General features: G+C 43.8%; 1 protein-coding gene and 1 long non-coding RNA gene across 2 annotated transcripts in view; one reads left to right on the top strand and one right to left on the bottom strand.

The window, feature by feature from the left end:
- LOC123018116 overlaps nt 1–7,781 on the bottom strand; it is an 18,374-nt gene extending 10,593 nt beyond the window's left edge. Inside the window, exons 1-2 of the long non-coding RNA XR_006413716.1 lie at nt 7,770–7,781; nt 1,399–1,401 (exon numbers count right to left, since the gene is read on the bottom strand). This is a non-coding gene — a long non-coding RNA (uncharacterized LOC123018116). The remainder of the gene's footprint in view (nt 1–1,398; nt 1,402–7,769) is intronic.
- The window catches only part of PCYT2 (phosphate cytidylyltransferase 2, ethanolamine), a 26,747-nt gene extending 18,018 nt beyond the window's left edge, over nt 1–8,729 (top strand). The window contains exons 7-13 of the mRNA XM_044419911.1: nt 1,806–1,944; nt 3,590–3,672; nt 3,799–3,876; nt 5,130–5,195; nt 6,071–6,136; nt 6,491–6,579; nt 7,560–8,729. Coding sequence (XP_044275846.1) covers nt 1,806–1,944; nt 3,590–3,672; nt 3,799–3,876; nt 5,130–5,195; nt 6,071–6,136; nt 6,491–6,579; nt 7,560–7,692 — 654 coding nt within the window. The 3' untranslated portion in view covers nt 7,693–8,729. The remainder of the gene's footprint in view (nt 1–1,805; nt 1,945–3,589; nt 3,673–3,798; nt 3,877–5,129; nt 5,196–6,070; nt 6,137–6,490; nt 6,580–7,559) is intronic.
- Nucleotides 8,730–12,937: the final 4,208 nt, after the last annotated feature.

Genomic DNA, 12,937 nt, shown 5'->3' with positions numbered 1-12,937 from the left:
GGGGGGAGATGGCTGTGATTGCACCTGTGTTCCCTGCCCGAGCGCATCTGCATCCCCCCCATGCGCACACGCCCACCTCCCCCCCAGCGTGCCCACAATTGCACCGTCCCCCCCACCCCCCCTGCACAATCGCTGCGGGGGTGGGGGGAGATGGCCGTGATCTTTGTTGTTCTTTGTCACTTTGATTCAATTTTTTGTGAGTAAAAAATATTTGCAGAATGGATTAACCTTATTTACATTGACCCTTATGGGGAAATTTGACTTGGCTCACGACCAGTTTGGTTCCCGACCAGAGTTGGGTATGGATTAAGTTCGTGAGCCAAGGTACCACTGTATATGCAAGAGATCAGTTACCTAAACTAGCTGTAGAAGCAGTATCTAGTTCTGTCACACGGGGGAGCTGAAGTTCCATTCCATTATATTTTTGGTTTTGTCTTTAGGAAGGGTGAGAGACAGCAAGAGCTCTGGGAATTTCTGGAGAGGATAGTTTATTCTTATGCATTTATTTCAGAGATGAAAGGCACAATCCTATGTATGATTAGACAGAAAAAAGTTCTACAGCTCCCAGCATTTCTGAATCCTGAGGGTTAGAGGATATTTTTCTATAATGCACAGGAGTGTGCCCTAAGTCTCTGAATTTTTCACCAGATAATTCAGAAATGAAAGACAGTTATCAATTATTCATAAAATAACAAAACAAATTAGTATACAGAATAAAATTACATATATTTTGTTAACATAGTGAAGAATGAATTTGATTAGGAGAGTTGAAGCAGCAATTCACATTCACTAACATTTGTCAAGAGTTAAAACATTCAATAGATCAATTATTAATAAATGCAGATTAAAGTCACATCATAGCAAATGGTAGTTACATGAGTATTAAACAACTTAAGGGAGGGGAAGAACTGCATTTTTAATATATTAGTGGCTCAAAAATCTCAATATAGGATCAATTTCTTTTTGTAATAACTGATGAATAATACTAGTTCATCTCATGGCTTCCACAAAGAAAAGAATATTAAGTGTTCTTTGAATAATTTGTTGAAAATCAAAATCACTTAAATTTAAAATTAAATTTTAAGTGCTTTCCCTTTAGTCTCCTAAATTTCTTCAGTTGTATTTCAGAAATCTGTAAGTGTAGATTTAAAAAAAGAAATTAAGGAGAAAAGGAAGTAGCTGGAAGTCATTTACCTCTGTCATTATTAGCAAAACATTCCTATTATGAAGCATTCCTTCATGAACTCACCTAATTTTTCCATAAGCAGTTTATTTAATCCTATTGTTTGTATGAGCTGAGTGAATTAAGTGCATGTGTTTTGCTTTCTTTATATTCAAGTGTTTTGCTTTTATGCTTAGAAAAGCTTTAGAAAGACTTTTAAAAATATACTTATATACGATCTAAATTGTTGGGCAAATACTTATTTTCCCAGATGTAGGAAATAAAAGTGACCAGTTGCAAAATTTCTTCCCAAAGTTAAACAGTAATTCTACAGTTATCATACCAGATGTATTCAATTAATGATTAGAGTACAGTATAGCTAGTAATTGCAAAAAAATAAAAATCCAGTTGTAACTGTCTACAGATTTTCCCACTAATGTAGCTACCAAGATTGACCTGAAGCCTCAGATGTCTTTAGTTTCTCATGAAAACTTAGATATTATGAAACAGTCAGGTGTGGAATGCCTTGTTGACTTGGTAACATGTATGTGCTAAGAGTATGTGCTAAGCTGCTTTTCAGTCTCTTTCACAGCTCTTCCCAGGAACATCTACCTAAGTCTTAACAGTTTACTCCTTTCCCCAGTGCCCCAGAGGTCACAGCCCCTGGACAGGAGTTTCCCAGTTCCTGCAAACATCCCAGAAGATCATCCAGTTTGCATCGGGCAAGGAGCCTCAACCAGGAGATACCATAATCTACGTGGCTGGTGCCTTTGACCTTTTTCGTATCCTAGATCTGTTCCTTTTAGGTTGGATGGGGTGGAAGGAGGCAGCCTGTGAGGCCAGTTGTTGTTGCATTGCATTTATGTCTTGCCTTTTTCCTTCTTATGAGGAACCCAACGCAGCTTACATAGCTCCATTTTATCCTCACAACACCACTGCTTGAAGTGGGTTAGTGTGAGAGTTCGTGATTGGCCCAAAGTCACCCAGTAAGCTTCACACCTGATACATGGGTGGCAGGAGACAAGACTGATGCACTGGGATGAGGGCAACAGAATTTGAGGCAAGACAGAGTCCAAACTGAGTCACAGAACAGATTAGGGTCAGAACCAGGAGGACCTGTGCTGGAAGGAAGAGCTTGCTCTTATAAAGCGCTTTCCCCAGAGCTCCCAGCTGGCACTCATCAGGAGGCTGCGAGCTCCAGCAGGGCCTGGAAATGATCCTCTGAATAGGGGGGTGGGCATTCTCGTTCTGACCATCAGGTGAAGCCCTCGAGCAGCCCAGATCCTGTCACCAAGATCCTGGGTCCTCAGTCGAACTCTCCATCTGCCATACCACACTGGCTCTCATTAGGGGGTCCTGACACCCAGTGGTAGGCTGCCTGCATCCCAGGTCGCAGCCAGTCCTGCAGTTCACAGAAAATGGCATGAATGAATTTCAGCAGTTCTCTGTGTGACTGTTAAAAATGCTAATCCCAGACCTCCCAAGCTGTTCTTAAGCTATTGCCACCCCTCCTTCAGTTTCTACTGTTAAAGAAAAAACATTTTGTGCATTTTGCTATCAGGATGCTTTGCAATTTGTTAGAAATATGCAAGAATCAAATCTCAACACAAGACTTTATCATTGCCTCTGTGAAATCATAGGTGGTAAGAGGTATTTGTTGGGTTAGCTAGTGTGGCCCGGGACTGTCACATGGAAAGAGACGATATATGATCAGGCTTTCAGTGTGAGTTGCACACACTAATAGCTTTCCTCAAGGAAGCTGTATTTTGCCCTATGCCTCAATCATGCATGCTAACAGAATGAGCCCCTTTCATAGCATCCCAGTATGCTAGACTGGAGTGACTGCTACCAGACCTATTGAGGGAGATATGTGTTGCATACTCTTTATTGGCCACCCATCATTTAAACAAGACTCAGTGTATGTATGTGTATATATATATATATTTTGTTCCTAAGAGCATGCCACCTTCCCACCCTCGCTTTTCAATACCTGTCAGTGACTCAACCACTGATCTCCATTGCCTGTCTTGCTTCATTTCAGGAAATGCTGCATAAATGGTTATTTAAACATTTGCGGCTTTTTAAAGAAATACATTTTAAAAGAACTGTAAATTCACTTTGAGGATACAGAGGGAGGGGCTGTGATGCCACCAATGCCAACCAAGCAATACTGTGCCAACATCTCTGCTGATTCCCCCTGAGCTTGATCCTGAAGAGGCAATAGCTGTGACTGCACTTCCAGGGCAGTTCATTGCTGGAGCAGCTGAGTATCTGTGTTCACTGAAACAGAAAGAAGTCAGATCATCATAACACTTGCTGAAATTACCAGGATAAGAAGCACAGGCTCTGTGAGACCCAAAGATTCTCCAATCCCCCCACCTTTACTTGGTGTCACAGACTTTCTTTCTTAATGTATACATCCTCCAGATGTTGGTCATGTGGATTTCCTGGGAAAAGTGCATCAGATGGCAAAGCGACCTTATATAATTGTAGGGCTGCACTTCGATCAAGTAGGTATCAGCACCATAGTGTGTGGCAGAATGGTTACCTTGTTCCTCCAACGTCACCCGAGCTGGGCAGGTTGGGAATGCAGTGTCTCACTAGTCCTGATGCTGATCACTGTGCTTTTATCACAGGAAGTAAATCTGTACAAAGGCAAGAACTATCCCATAATGAATGTGCATGAGCGAACCCTCAGTGTCCTGGCCTGCAGGGTGAGTATTTTGTTGGAAACATCTCTTCTAACCACCCTCTGAAGCATCAAAATGTAAGAAAAGCCCTGCTGGATCAGACCAAGCATCCCTCTCACCCAGCATTCTGTTCACACAGTAGCTGTCCAGCTGCCCATGGAAACCCACAAACCAGACATAAGTGTAACAGCTCCCTCCCACCCATGTTCCCCAGTACCTGCTGTACATAGGTGTATGCCTCCGATACTGCAGGAAGTATAGGCTTCCAGACTGATATCTTTCTGTGAATTTGCCCAATTCCAAGACAGGTCTGGCTGGCCATCTGGTATCCCTTGAGTTCTATGGAAGAAAGGGGGGAATGAAATGTTACAAATATATAATACTGTGTATTTCTTAAGAAATGAGGTGATGATCTTCAAACTTGCTAGTGCCTCCTCCACCCAGTTACTCCAGTTTGGATTGTTCCCAGCACTGCTGGCTGTGGTCTTTTCTTTGGAGCTGTGCTGGGCTGCACTGGGGAGGAAAGGTGTGAGGATTGGGGCCCAAACCCTACAGCCCACAGATGGTGCACCTTTGGGTAAAGGAGCATGTAACAAGAGATAGAATAGATTGCTGCCTCAGTCCCTGGATTGTGGCCTGCAGGATAAGCAGGAAGTACTGGGCCAGATAAGTGCTCTGACCTAGTATAAGGAAACACTTTCTGTGCCAAGTAAGGCATGCCCAGGGGTTTGGAGAGTTTTGCACTGATTGACACCCATGTTCTACAATGTTTATGGGAATAAATATTTCACACTAGCACAACCTGAACTTGAAAATACTATGCTTTCTCTTCTGCTTCTTCATAATAAACTCATAATGAAAGAAAAGTATTGGAGGTGTTCATGAGGTCTTGTTACCCTATAAGTGGGTCAGGAGTTTCTTTCCAGTGCAGGTTGCAGTGAATACAGCTCACCTGTGTCCCACAGATCTGCACTGATTTCTAAAACTTAAGCAGATGTTGCTCAATTATTCCAGATATTTTCTGAGAAGGAGAGACTCCTTCCTACAAATTCTGAAATTGCCAGGTTTAGCAGATTTTTCCTTGGAGCTTACAGGTGATACTTCTTTTGATAATGCCCATGCATTTCAAAGAGAAAGCCTCTTTGAAATGGCTTTCTTATCTATGCAATGACTATGCTAAGGTCATTGTCTGCCAAAGAACAAGCTAAGGTTGGTGGTGTGGCATGGTGGAAATCGCATGTGGAATCTCAAGTTCTCTCTTTCTCCCCTCCAATTAGTATGTTTCTGAAGTGGTGATTGGCGCTCCCTATGCAGTCACCTCTGATCTACTGGATCATTTTAAGGTGAGTGCATTTCCGATTGGTGGTGTATGAGACACTTCTGCCAGGTGTGCATCTGCAGATTGCTTTGGAAGCTGCTGTAAGCAGAAGATAGCTATGTGCAGGAACAGTAGAAACATAGAAACAGAGCGAGTCAGAAGGGGTCTCCCAGGCCATCTAGTCTGACCTCTGGCACGAGCCGGCTCCGCTCACGACATGCCCACCTAGAAATGGCACCTCGGGTGATCTGAGACAATGTACAGACATTTGACTACAATTAAACAGGAATTCCTTTTCCCTTGAGACATTTGCCCTAATCCAGTATCTCTAGCTTGAGAACTGCAAAACATGATTGGTGAGATGGGATAGGGAAGCAGCTCCTGTCTTATCAGTGACTGGGTTTGGATGAAGCACTGTGGTTTGTTGTAGGCTCTTTAACCCATAACAAGCTGTAGCAGCAGTAGGTTCCAGATTCCACAGTCTAGCCCCACTTAGTGTGAGTTACGCAAGTGTTAAACAAACGCTTGCATAATTCTAAAGCAGACCATGTTTTAGGATTAAACAAAACCTTCCAAAAAGGGGTTGCATGCTTAAATTGGTGGCTACACATGCCAAGGTCCACCAGTCAGAAGACTTGGAATTAAAGAATTAGGAGCACAGCAGTTTGTGAGCTCCATTTAATGCCAGCTCTTAAAACAAAAATCCACTCTGTACCTGTCTTCATTTTAGCACTCCTGGAAAGAGGGTCCATTTTGTTGCTCTTGCTGAAGAACTGGGAGTCAGAAACCTTTGTGGATACACTGAAAATCCCCTGAAGATCTACCAGTAAATCTGGATCTATCTTTTGCTCATCCACAGTCTAGGGAAGCCTGAGAATAATTGTTGCCATTTTTCTGCAGGTGGATCTTGTATGCCATGGAATGACTGAGGTAGTTCCAGATAAGGATGGCTCAGACCCATATGAGGTATGAAAGAGACTCTCTCCTTGCTTTCTTATAGGTTTTGATTTCTTCTGTAACCCAAATCATAGCATGTTTCTTTGGGGAAGGGATGTGGGTTGTTTTTAAATGGGCTGTGCAGCCAGTTGGAGAACTGGGACACTTGCTTTGTGTCACTAGTTTGTGAGGCTTGGGTTGACCAAGCTCAGAATCTCCCATTGCTGTGGCTGTGCAGAAGTACAGTTCGTCTCTAACTGTAGTTATCAGCTTTCTGCTACAGCACATACAGCCAAGGGATTTTGCTTGCCTGCACATTGCTAACTGCTTGAGAATATCTCTAAAGTGCTCTTGTCAGGCTCACTCTCTTCTCCATATCTACAGGAACCCAAGAGGCGTGGTATCTTCCGGTTGGTGGACAGTGGCAACAATCTCACCACTGATCTGATAGTGAAAAGAATAATTAAGAACAGGTTGGCAGCCCTTGACTTTGGTTCAGTTTGTGTTTGGCATAATTAGACTGTGTTATCAGCTCTCTGCTCATCTGCACGACATCCAGCATATTACTGACTAAATAGGGATTTACAGGAGGAATAAGGAATACTCTACAGCTAGACAAACATCAGGGCCGTTTGAATAATCAGAAACAGAGATGAGCCTTAGAACAGGTATTCTGTGCCCTGGACATCTCTTGTTCCCCATGGATTCAAGTCTACAAGAATTCACAATATCCCAACAGTTTGGCCTTCTATCTACTCTGACAGCTCCAGCACATTCTAAATTCCCCAAACCAACAGGCATGACAACCAAAACTAAGTATACAATACAAAGCAGCCCAAAACATTTGCATACATTAGAGTACTAAATTGGTGGGGAAAATAGAGATAGAGCTAGCTACGTTTCTTCATTTTCTCTCTGCCCACCTGGAATGGAATAAATGTAAGGATATGAGCCTTGTACCTAGTTTTTGTTGTTGCTACTGTGAGAAGACAGTGTTTTGGACCTGCCTTTGCAAGGAGAACATTTGTACCATGCAAACCATTGTGACTAAATTACTTTCTCTATAGTATTTATTCCTGTCTGGGCCATTTGAAGGGGCACAAACCAATCAGGGTTTGGTTATTTGGGCATAGTGTTCCCCACACAACCTTAATATTGTTTAACTTTAAATACTATTCTTCCTCACAATGGTTCCCTAATGCCAAAAAACTGTTCCGGCACCTTTGAGGACGTATTGTTGCCGAAGCCACTGAAGTGGCCTGTGTGAGCCCTTTGCTTGGATACCTCCAAGTCATTAGCTTGTGCAAAGGCTGGGTGTTGAAGGAGCACCTTTCGAAGTGAGGGCTCAGTAGAACTGCAGTAAGCAGCTTTTTCCTGTCCCAGCTTCTTGAAGGCACCCATGGAAATAGATCTTCATGTTCTAGATGGTACAGATCCTTCTTTGTCATTCCAGGCTAGAGTTTGAAGCCCGGAACCAGAAGAAAGAAGCTAAGGAGCTGGCTGTGCTGGAAGCCATGAAAAGAAAAGAGGAAGAAGCAGCCCAGGAAAAAGCAGGCCTAAATAGCCAAGACGACCACAAGAGCTAGCATGGGGAAGAATGCAGCAGAATCCTCACCTCCTGAGGTTGCAAGATTTCCCCGGGGGATAGGATACTGCTGCTAACCTCAGCAAGGCCGATGGTCACCATTTTCCTGGCTTCAAGTACACCAACGGAGTGTGCGGAAGATCCAGGATGCTGCTACCTAGTTCGCCCAGGCCCACTCCCATGGGAAGATTTTAACATTCTCCTCCCAATAACTCGTTTCAGTTCCAATGAATACTTGTAACACTATGTGGTTTTACCTTCTGGCAGTTTGACCTGCTGGAACTGAGGCCTGGGGATAGTCTCTGCTCATCATCTTCTGAAATCTAAACATTTCAGAACATCCCTCTGGTTTCTCCTTGCCAGAGACTATTTCCTGATCTTTAAGGCTGTCCTTTCTGGCGTGGCTTGTTGCCTGCACTATGCCCCTGAGGGCTTTCCCTTTTTCTCAGAGGAAGGCTGCAGCCAGGCTGGCCACTCTGTTCCCCAGCTGGGCACAAGAGAAAAAGAGACCCGGTCCATAGCTGCTTACACTGCCTTGCATCTGGTGCGTTCAAAGCCATCCCAAGCTGGATGGAGCTTAGTGGGTCGCTGGCTTCCCTAATGACAGGCACTTTCCTCACTACTCTGCCCGGACCTGTCTGTTTCAGCCCATGGCTAAACAAGAGATCAGGAGCTGCCACATTAAATGTTCCCACAGCACAAATCTATTGTGCAAATCTGTAGAAATCTCACCATGGCTGGAGTTGCTTTCTCAAGCCCCCAGCACACTGCTTTACAACTCGGGCTTCACTCTTCTCCATGCTGGCCCTGCGGTTCTTGTATAGAGGGACTGAGACATCAGATACCTGAGCTGAGCACACTGTCCATTGTATTTAAATGTTTTAAACTGCTGAAGGTGGATACTTTGTAGTGACGCTCAGGTGCAGATCACGTGTCTGAGGCTGTTTACACATGGGAGCCATGCATGAGGGTGGGGCTCTTTTCTATCTTTCTTGTACATTTTCAGCCATAGAAATCAATAAAATGTCAATGACTTGTGTTTGTGTCAGTGGCTTAGAATGACAGAGAAGAGACAGCAGAGGCCTTTGGCCTAACAAAGCAAAGAAAATGGGGTTGGATTCTTTGAGGCAGGGTGTTCCTTTCCTATATCGTAGGGGCAATACCGGTGTAGCCATTTCTTCATTTGCCATGTGTTTGAGGCAAGCCTCTGTAATCTGCAGGTGATTCTATATCTCCCCCTGGCATAGACAGTTGCAGCTGTCAACAGTGAAAGCATATAACATTGGAGAGGAGATTTAAGACTTGATGGTGCCGTTGATGGGAGTGTTAACATCCCGTGTTAACATCCTTTTGCATTAATGAAGAGACATGTAAGCAACCAACACAGCTGGGACTCATTCTACTAAGGGGTGACTGTTATAATCCTGGCCCAGGCCTGCAGTGGCTGAAGCCAAACTACAAGAGAGAAGCTATAAGATATGATTTCCTGCTGATACACAGCAGTGGGGCTGAAATGTGACTGCAGCAGGAGGGAGATAACCTTTCCTCTTCAGCTGTTGTTCAGAACTAAATTGCCTCCAATTCACTTTTCTCCTATGAAATCACAATTGTAAAATATACTTTTGTCATGGGAAGATACATAATTCTAGGATCAACACAACTGTGGATTGTGTGAAGAGTTAAAATGCTGAAGAGATCACTCATTCTCCAAAAAACTTGGCCTTGGATCCTGAATTGTCCTTCTATGAACCAAAGGCAATAGAAGAGACTGCAGGCTGGTGAATACTGGTGACCTGAACCACAGAGGGCAGGATCACTGTAAATGGGCCCAAAGGGTCACAAAGCCAACTAAATCCTGTGTTCTCCCATCCTCTTCACTTGGAAATAATCCTAGGTATACTTAAGCAGTACAACTACATTGGAGAGTGGTTTTCTTACCTTGGTTAAGAAATGTGTGTTGTCGCACATTGTTCTGTGTGGTTCCCTCTGCTTCACTGTAGAGTGCCAGCTGAAGTCAGTCCAGAGAAAGGAGTTTCTTGGTGAAATCAGAACTGTGAGGCCACCTGGGAAAACAAAGACATACTTCTGAACAAATAGTCAAGTGGCAAAATTTTTCTGCTATTCTCATGCAGTCCTGGAAAACAATTCAAAATAAAAATGTGAATTGATGTTTTTGTAGGGAAACTTGCATGTTCGCCTAAGAATAGGCCCTATTGAACAGGGTGGAAATTGCTTCTGATTAAAATACACAGAGTTGCAAAAAATCCTTGGAGGAAGCCCATTGAAGAGTCTACCAGGGAATGATAACTGCCCAGTGGGTATGGCACATGCTGGCTGATTGCTGGATGAGGGAAAGGAAGGAAAGCCAACATTTGGGGAAGGGGTGGAAGGTTGGTCTAGGAAAGGTCATGCCTGGCTTGTTGAAACACGGTACAGAAACACTCCACACCACTGATTTGTTGCTTGCCCATGGCTAAAAGGGGTACAGCTCCAGCAGAAACCTATTTCTCAAAGACAAATAGGCAAAACACTTGACCGAAATCATGTCTGTGAATTTGGCGCAGCACACTAATTTGAGCCTACATCCAGTCATGATAAATGGGTCTGATTAGTCAGAAGGCAGATTGGGGAATAGGGATTAAACCTGGGCTAGATGGAGTTACACCCCCCTGCAGATTCAGGATTGTGATTTGGGTATACTTTTGGATTCAGCTCTGAATCCCCAGGTTCAGTGATGGCTAGCAGTACAATTGCAGCGCTGAGGATAATGTGGCAATTGTGCATGTTCTTTGAGTTGTCTGATCTGGACACAATCACACATGCCTTACTTTTGCATCATGTTGGGACCATTGTAACAGTCTACATGAAAACTGTATGAAAGCCTTTGAAAACTGGTTGGAAACTTAAGCTGGCCGGGAAAGCTGTGGCCAGACTGTTGATGGGCTGGTTTATGCAAAACACCTGAGTTCCTTCTCTCAGAAGCTGCACTGGCTGCAATTCAAAGAGCTGGAGGTGACCTACAACACCTTATATGAACCCTTCTCCCATACCAGCCTGCCCGAATTTTAAGGTCTTCCAAGGCGAGCCTGCCACCATGGGAAGAGGAAGCAAAGGAGGGTGTTCTAGGCAGTTATCCCCAGGCTCCGGAACTCCCTGCAAGGATGTGGCCCTTCCAGCAACAGGCAAAGCAGTTTTTATTCAGGTAGGCCTTGGCATGCAAGCTGGTCTGTAGATTTGACTTGGTTTCTAAGAATGCTGTGACTAAAATTTTATTTTAAACTTGATCTTGTTGTTTGCCACCCTGAGAACCATTTTTGGTAGAAAGGCTTGGTATAAATCAAATACAATTCAGTGCTCCGCACCAGGTTGCACCAGGTTTGACCCGTTAGGCTTGACCCACCTGGCTCAAGATCAGCATAACAGAATGTTATCAGCTGTGTATTAAGTTAGCATAATAGAAGTCTTTGTGTATTAAATTAGCCTAATAGGAGGTTTATCAGTTGCCCCAGGCATATACAGAGTGTTACTTCAGAAAATGGGCAAGGTTTATCAAAGGCGTAAAACTTGAAAGGATAGGCCAACTGCAAACCGCTCCGCTTCTGTATCAAAATGTAGACTAACCGCAAACCGTCTCGCTTCTGTATTATGCTAGCTCGCTTAGGAGGCCAATAACAATTTTCCATTTGTTTGTAACAGGGTATAAAACACCGCTGTCCCTCTACTGGGGGGCCGGCACTCATCCCATCTTTGTGTGAGGGTGCTGGTCCCTGTGCAGGTAATAAAAAAACTCCTCTTAAAAAATACCAACTGGTCTCTGGTCTCATCTGTAAAACCATGGGACACAACAGACCCTTGGAGTAACACTCCTCTCACTTTACACCTAAGCAAACATTGCACAAAAAAGAAGGAACTGAGTAGGCAGGTTCACTTTAACTCCAGGAGTGCAAACCAGTTGGTTCTTGGTTGTCCAACTATCACAGAATAATATGAACCACAAATGCACTACAGCATGGTGTGTGCAAATGTAGGACAATTGTCACATGCAAATGCACAACACAGGATACAAACAAGTGCAGTAGTGCATTGCAGGCCTGTTGTTGGCATCTGGTCTGATTATACCTCTCACAAGTTAGTTTTGCTTTACCAAATATCCTACTTAGGAGACAACTTGGTTTGTTATTGTGATAAATAGAATTAGAATTTCTTCTAAGTATAAACCAGAGTGATCAAGTGTGTATCATTTTGGAAATGAATGCTCACAGGTATGCAGAAAATAAAACAACATTTAGAAAATAAATCAGCAATAGTAGTGTGCAAGTCCATGAACTATGGGAAATTGAGATCATAGAGATAAAAACATTTTCAGTAAGTAATTTCTTTAGGTGGAAAGGGAATGAAATGATTTCATATTTACAGTGAACATCGAAGATTAGGATGTCTGTGTTGACTGCTGCCTGTCTGGATGAGGTCAGAAAAAGCTACTGTTGCCAAATCTCAGCGAAAATCTAGATTTCTCCACTGTTTTCTATGAATAGCTCAAACTCTGATCATAGAAAAGAAGAAAGGGTCATTTGGGGAGTGGCTGGGAAGGAGGCTGGAGTGTAGGAAGGGAGGAAATTGGCTAGTTTGGGACCCCAGCTGCTGTAAAAACACCATGATGTATACAAAGAATGGCTTGGCAGTGCAAGACACTACAAAAAAATGAGGACGGGCTTCTCTGGAAAGCATGTAATCATTCCACAGCATTCCAAGCCGTTAATTGTAGGGGGGGCACTTACACATCCCCCCACCCCGGTCCAAATAAAGAAAAAGCAGGGTGGAAGAGGACAAAAATGCCACAAAAGAGGACAGACATTGGCATGGTCTACCCTAAAGGTACAAATGCAAAGTTAGAAATAATTGCCATAATTCAACAGCAGTCCAGGGCATCTCACTGTCATGGGCACAAGCCGTGGTCTGGGTGCCTATGCAGGCTGCAGTCCAGGTGCCAAGTGTTGATGGACACCTGCAGGGACCCAGCTGGATTGCCTACCTGATGGTTTTTCTTTAAGCCCAACTTGGACTGCCCTTCAAAGAGAGGCTGCCTTCTAGCTATGCTATTTAGGGTGCAATCCCGTGCATGTTGGCTGGGAAAAGCTGGGAGTTGTGGGACTCCTTGTTGTTTAACCACACACAGCATTGCACCCTTAATCTCCTCCACTGCAGCACTGAGTCCGTTGCCCTCTTCAAGAATAGCAGGCCTGTCC

This window comes from Varanus komodoensis, unplaced genomic scaffold, assembly GCF_004798865.1.
Source record: "Varanus komodoensis strain SLA01 unplaced genomic scaffold, ASM479886v1 scaffold11, whole genome shotgun sequence".
Lineage (NCBI taxonomy): Eukaryota > Metazoa > Chordata > Lepidosauria > Squamata > Varanidae > Varanus > Varanus komodoensis.
The sequence above is the reverse complement of the archived record's forward strand: the minus strand, read 5'-3'. Positions and strand labels throughout refer to the sequence as shown.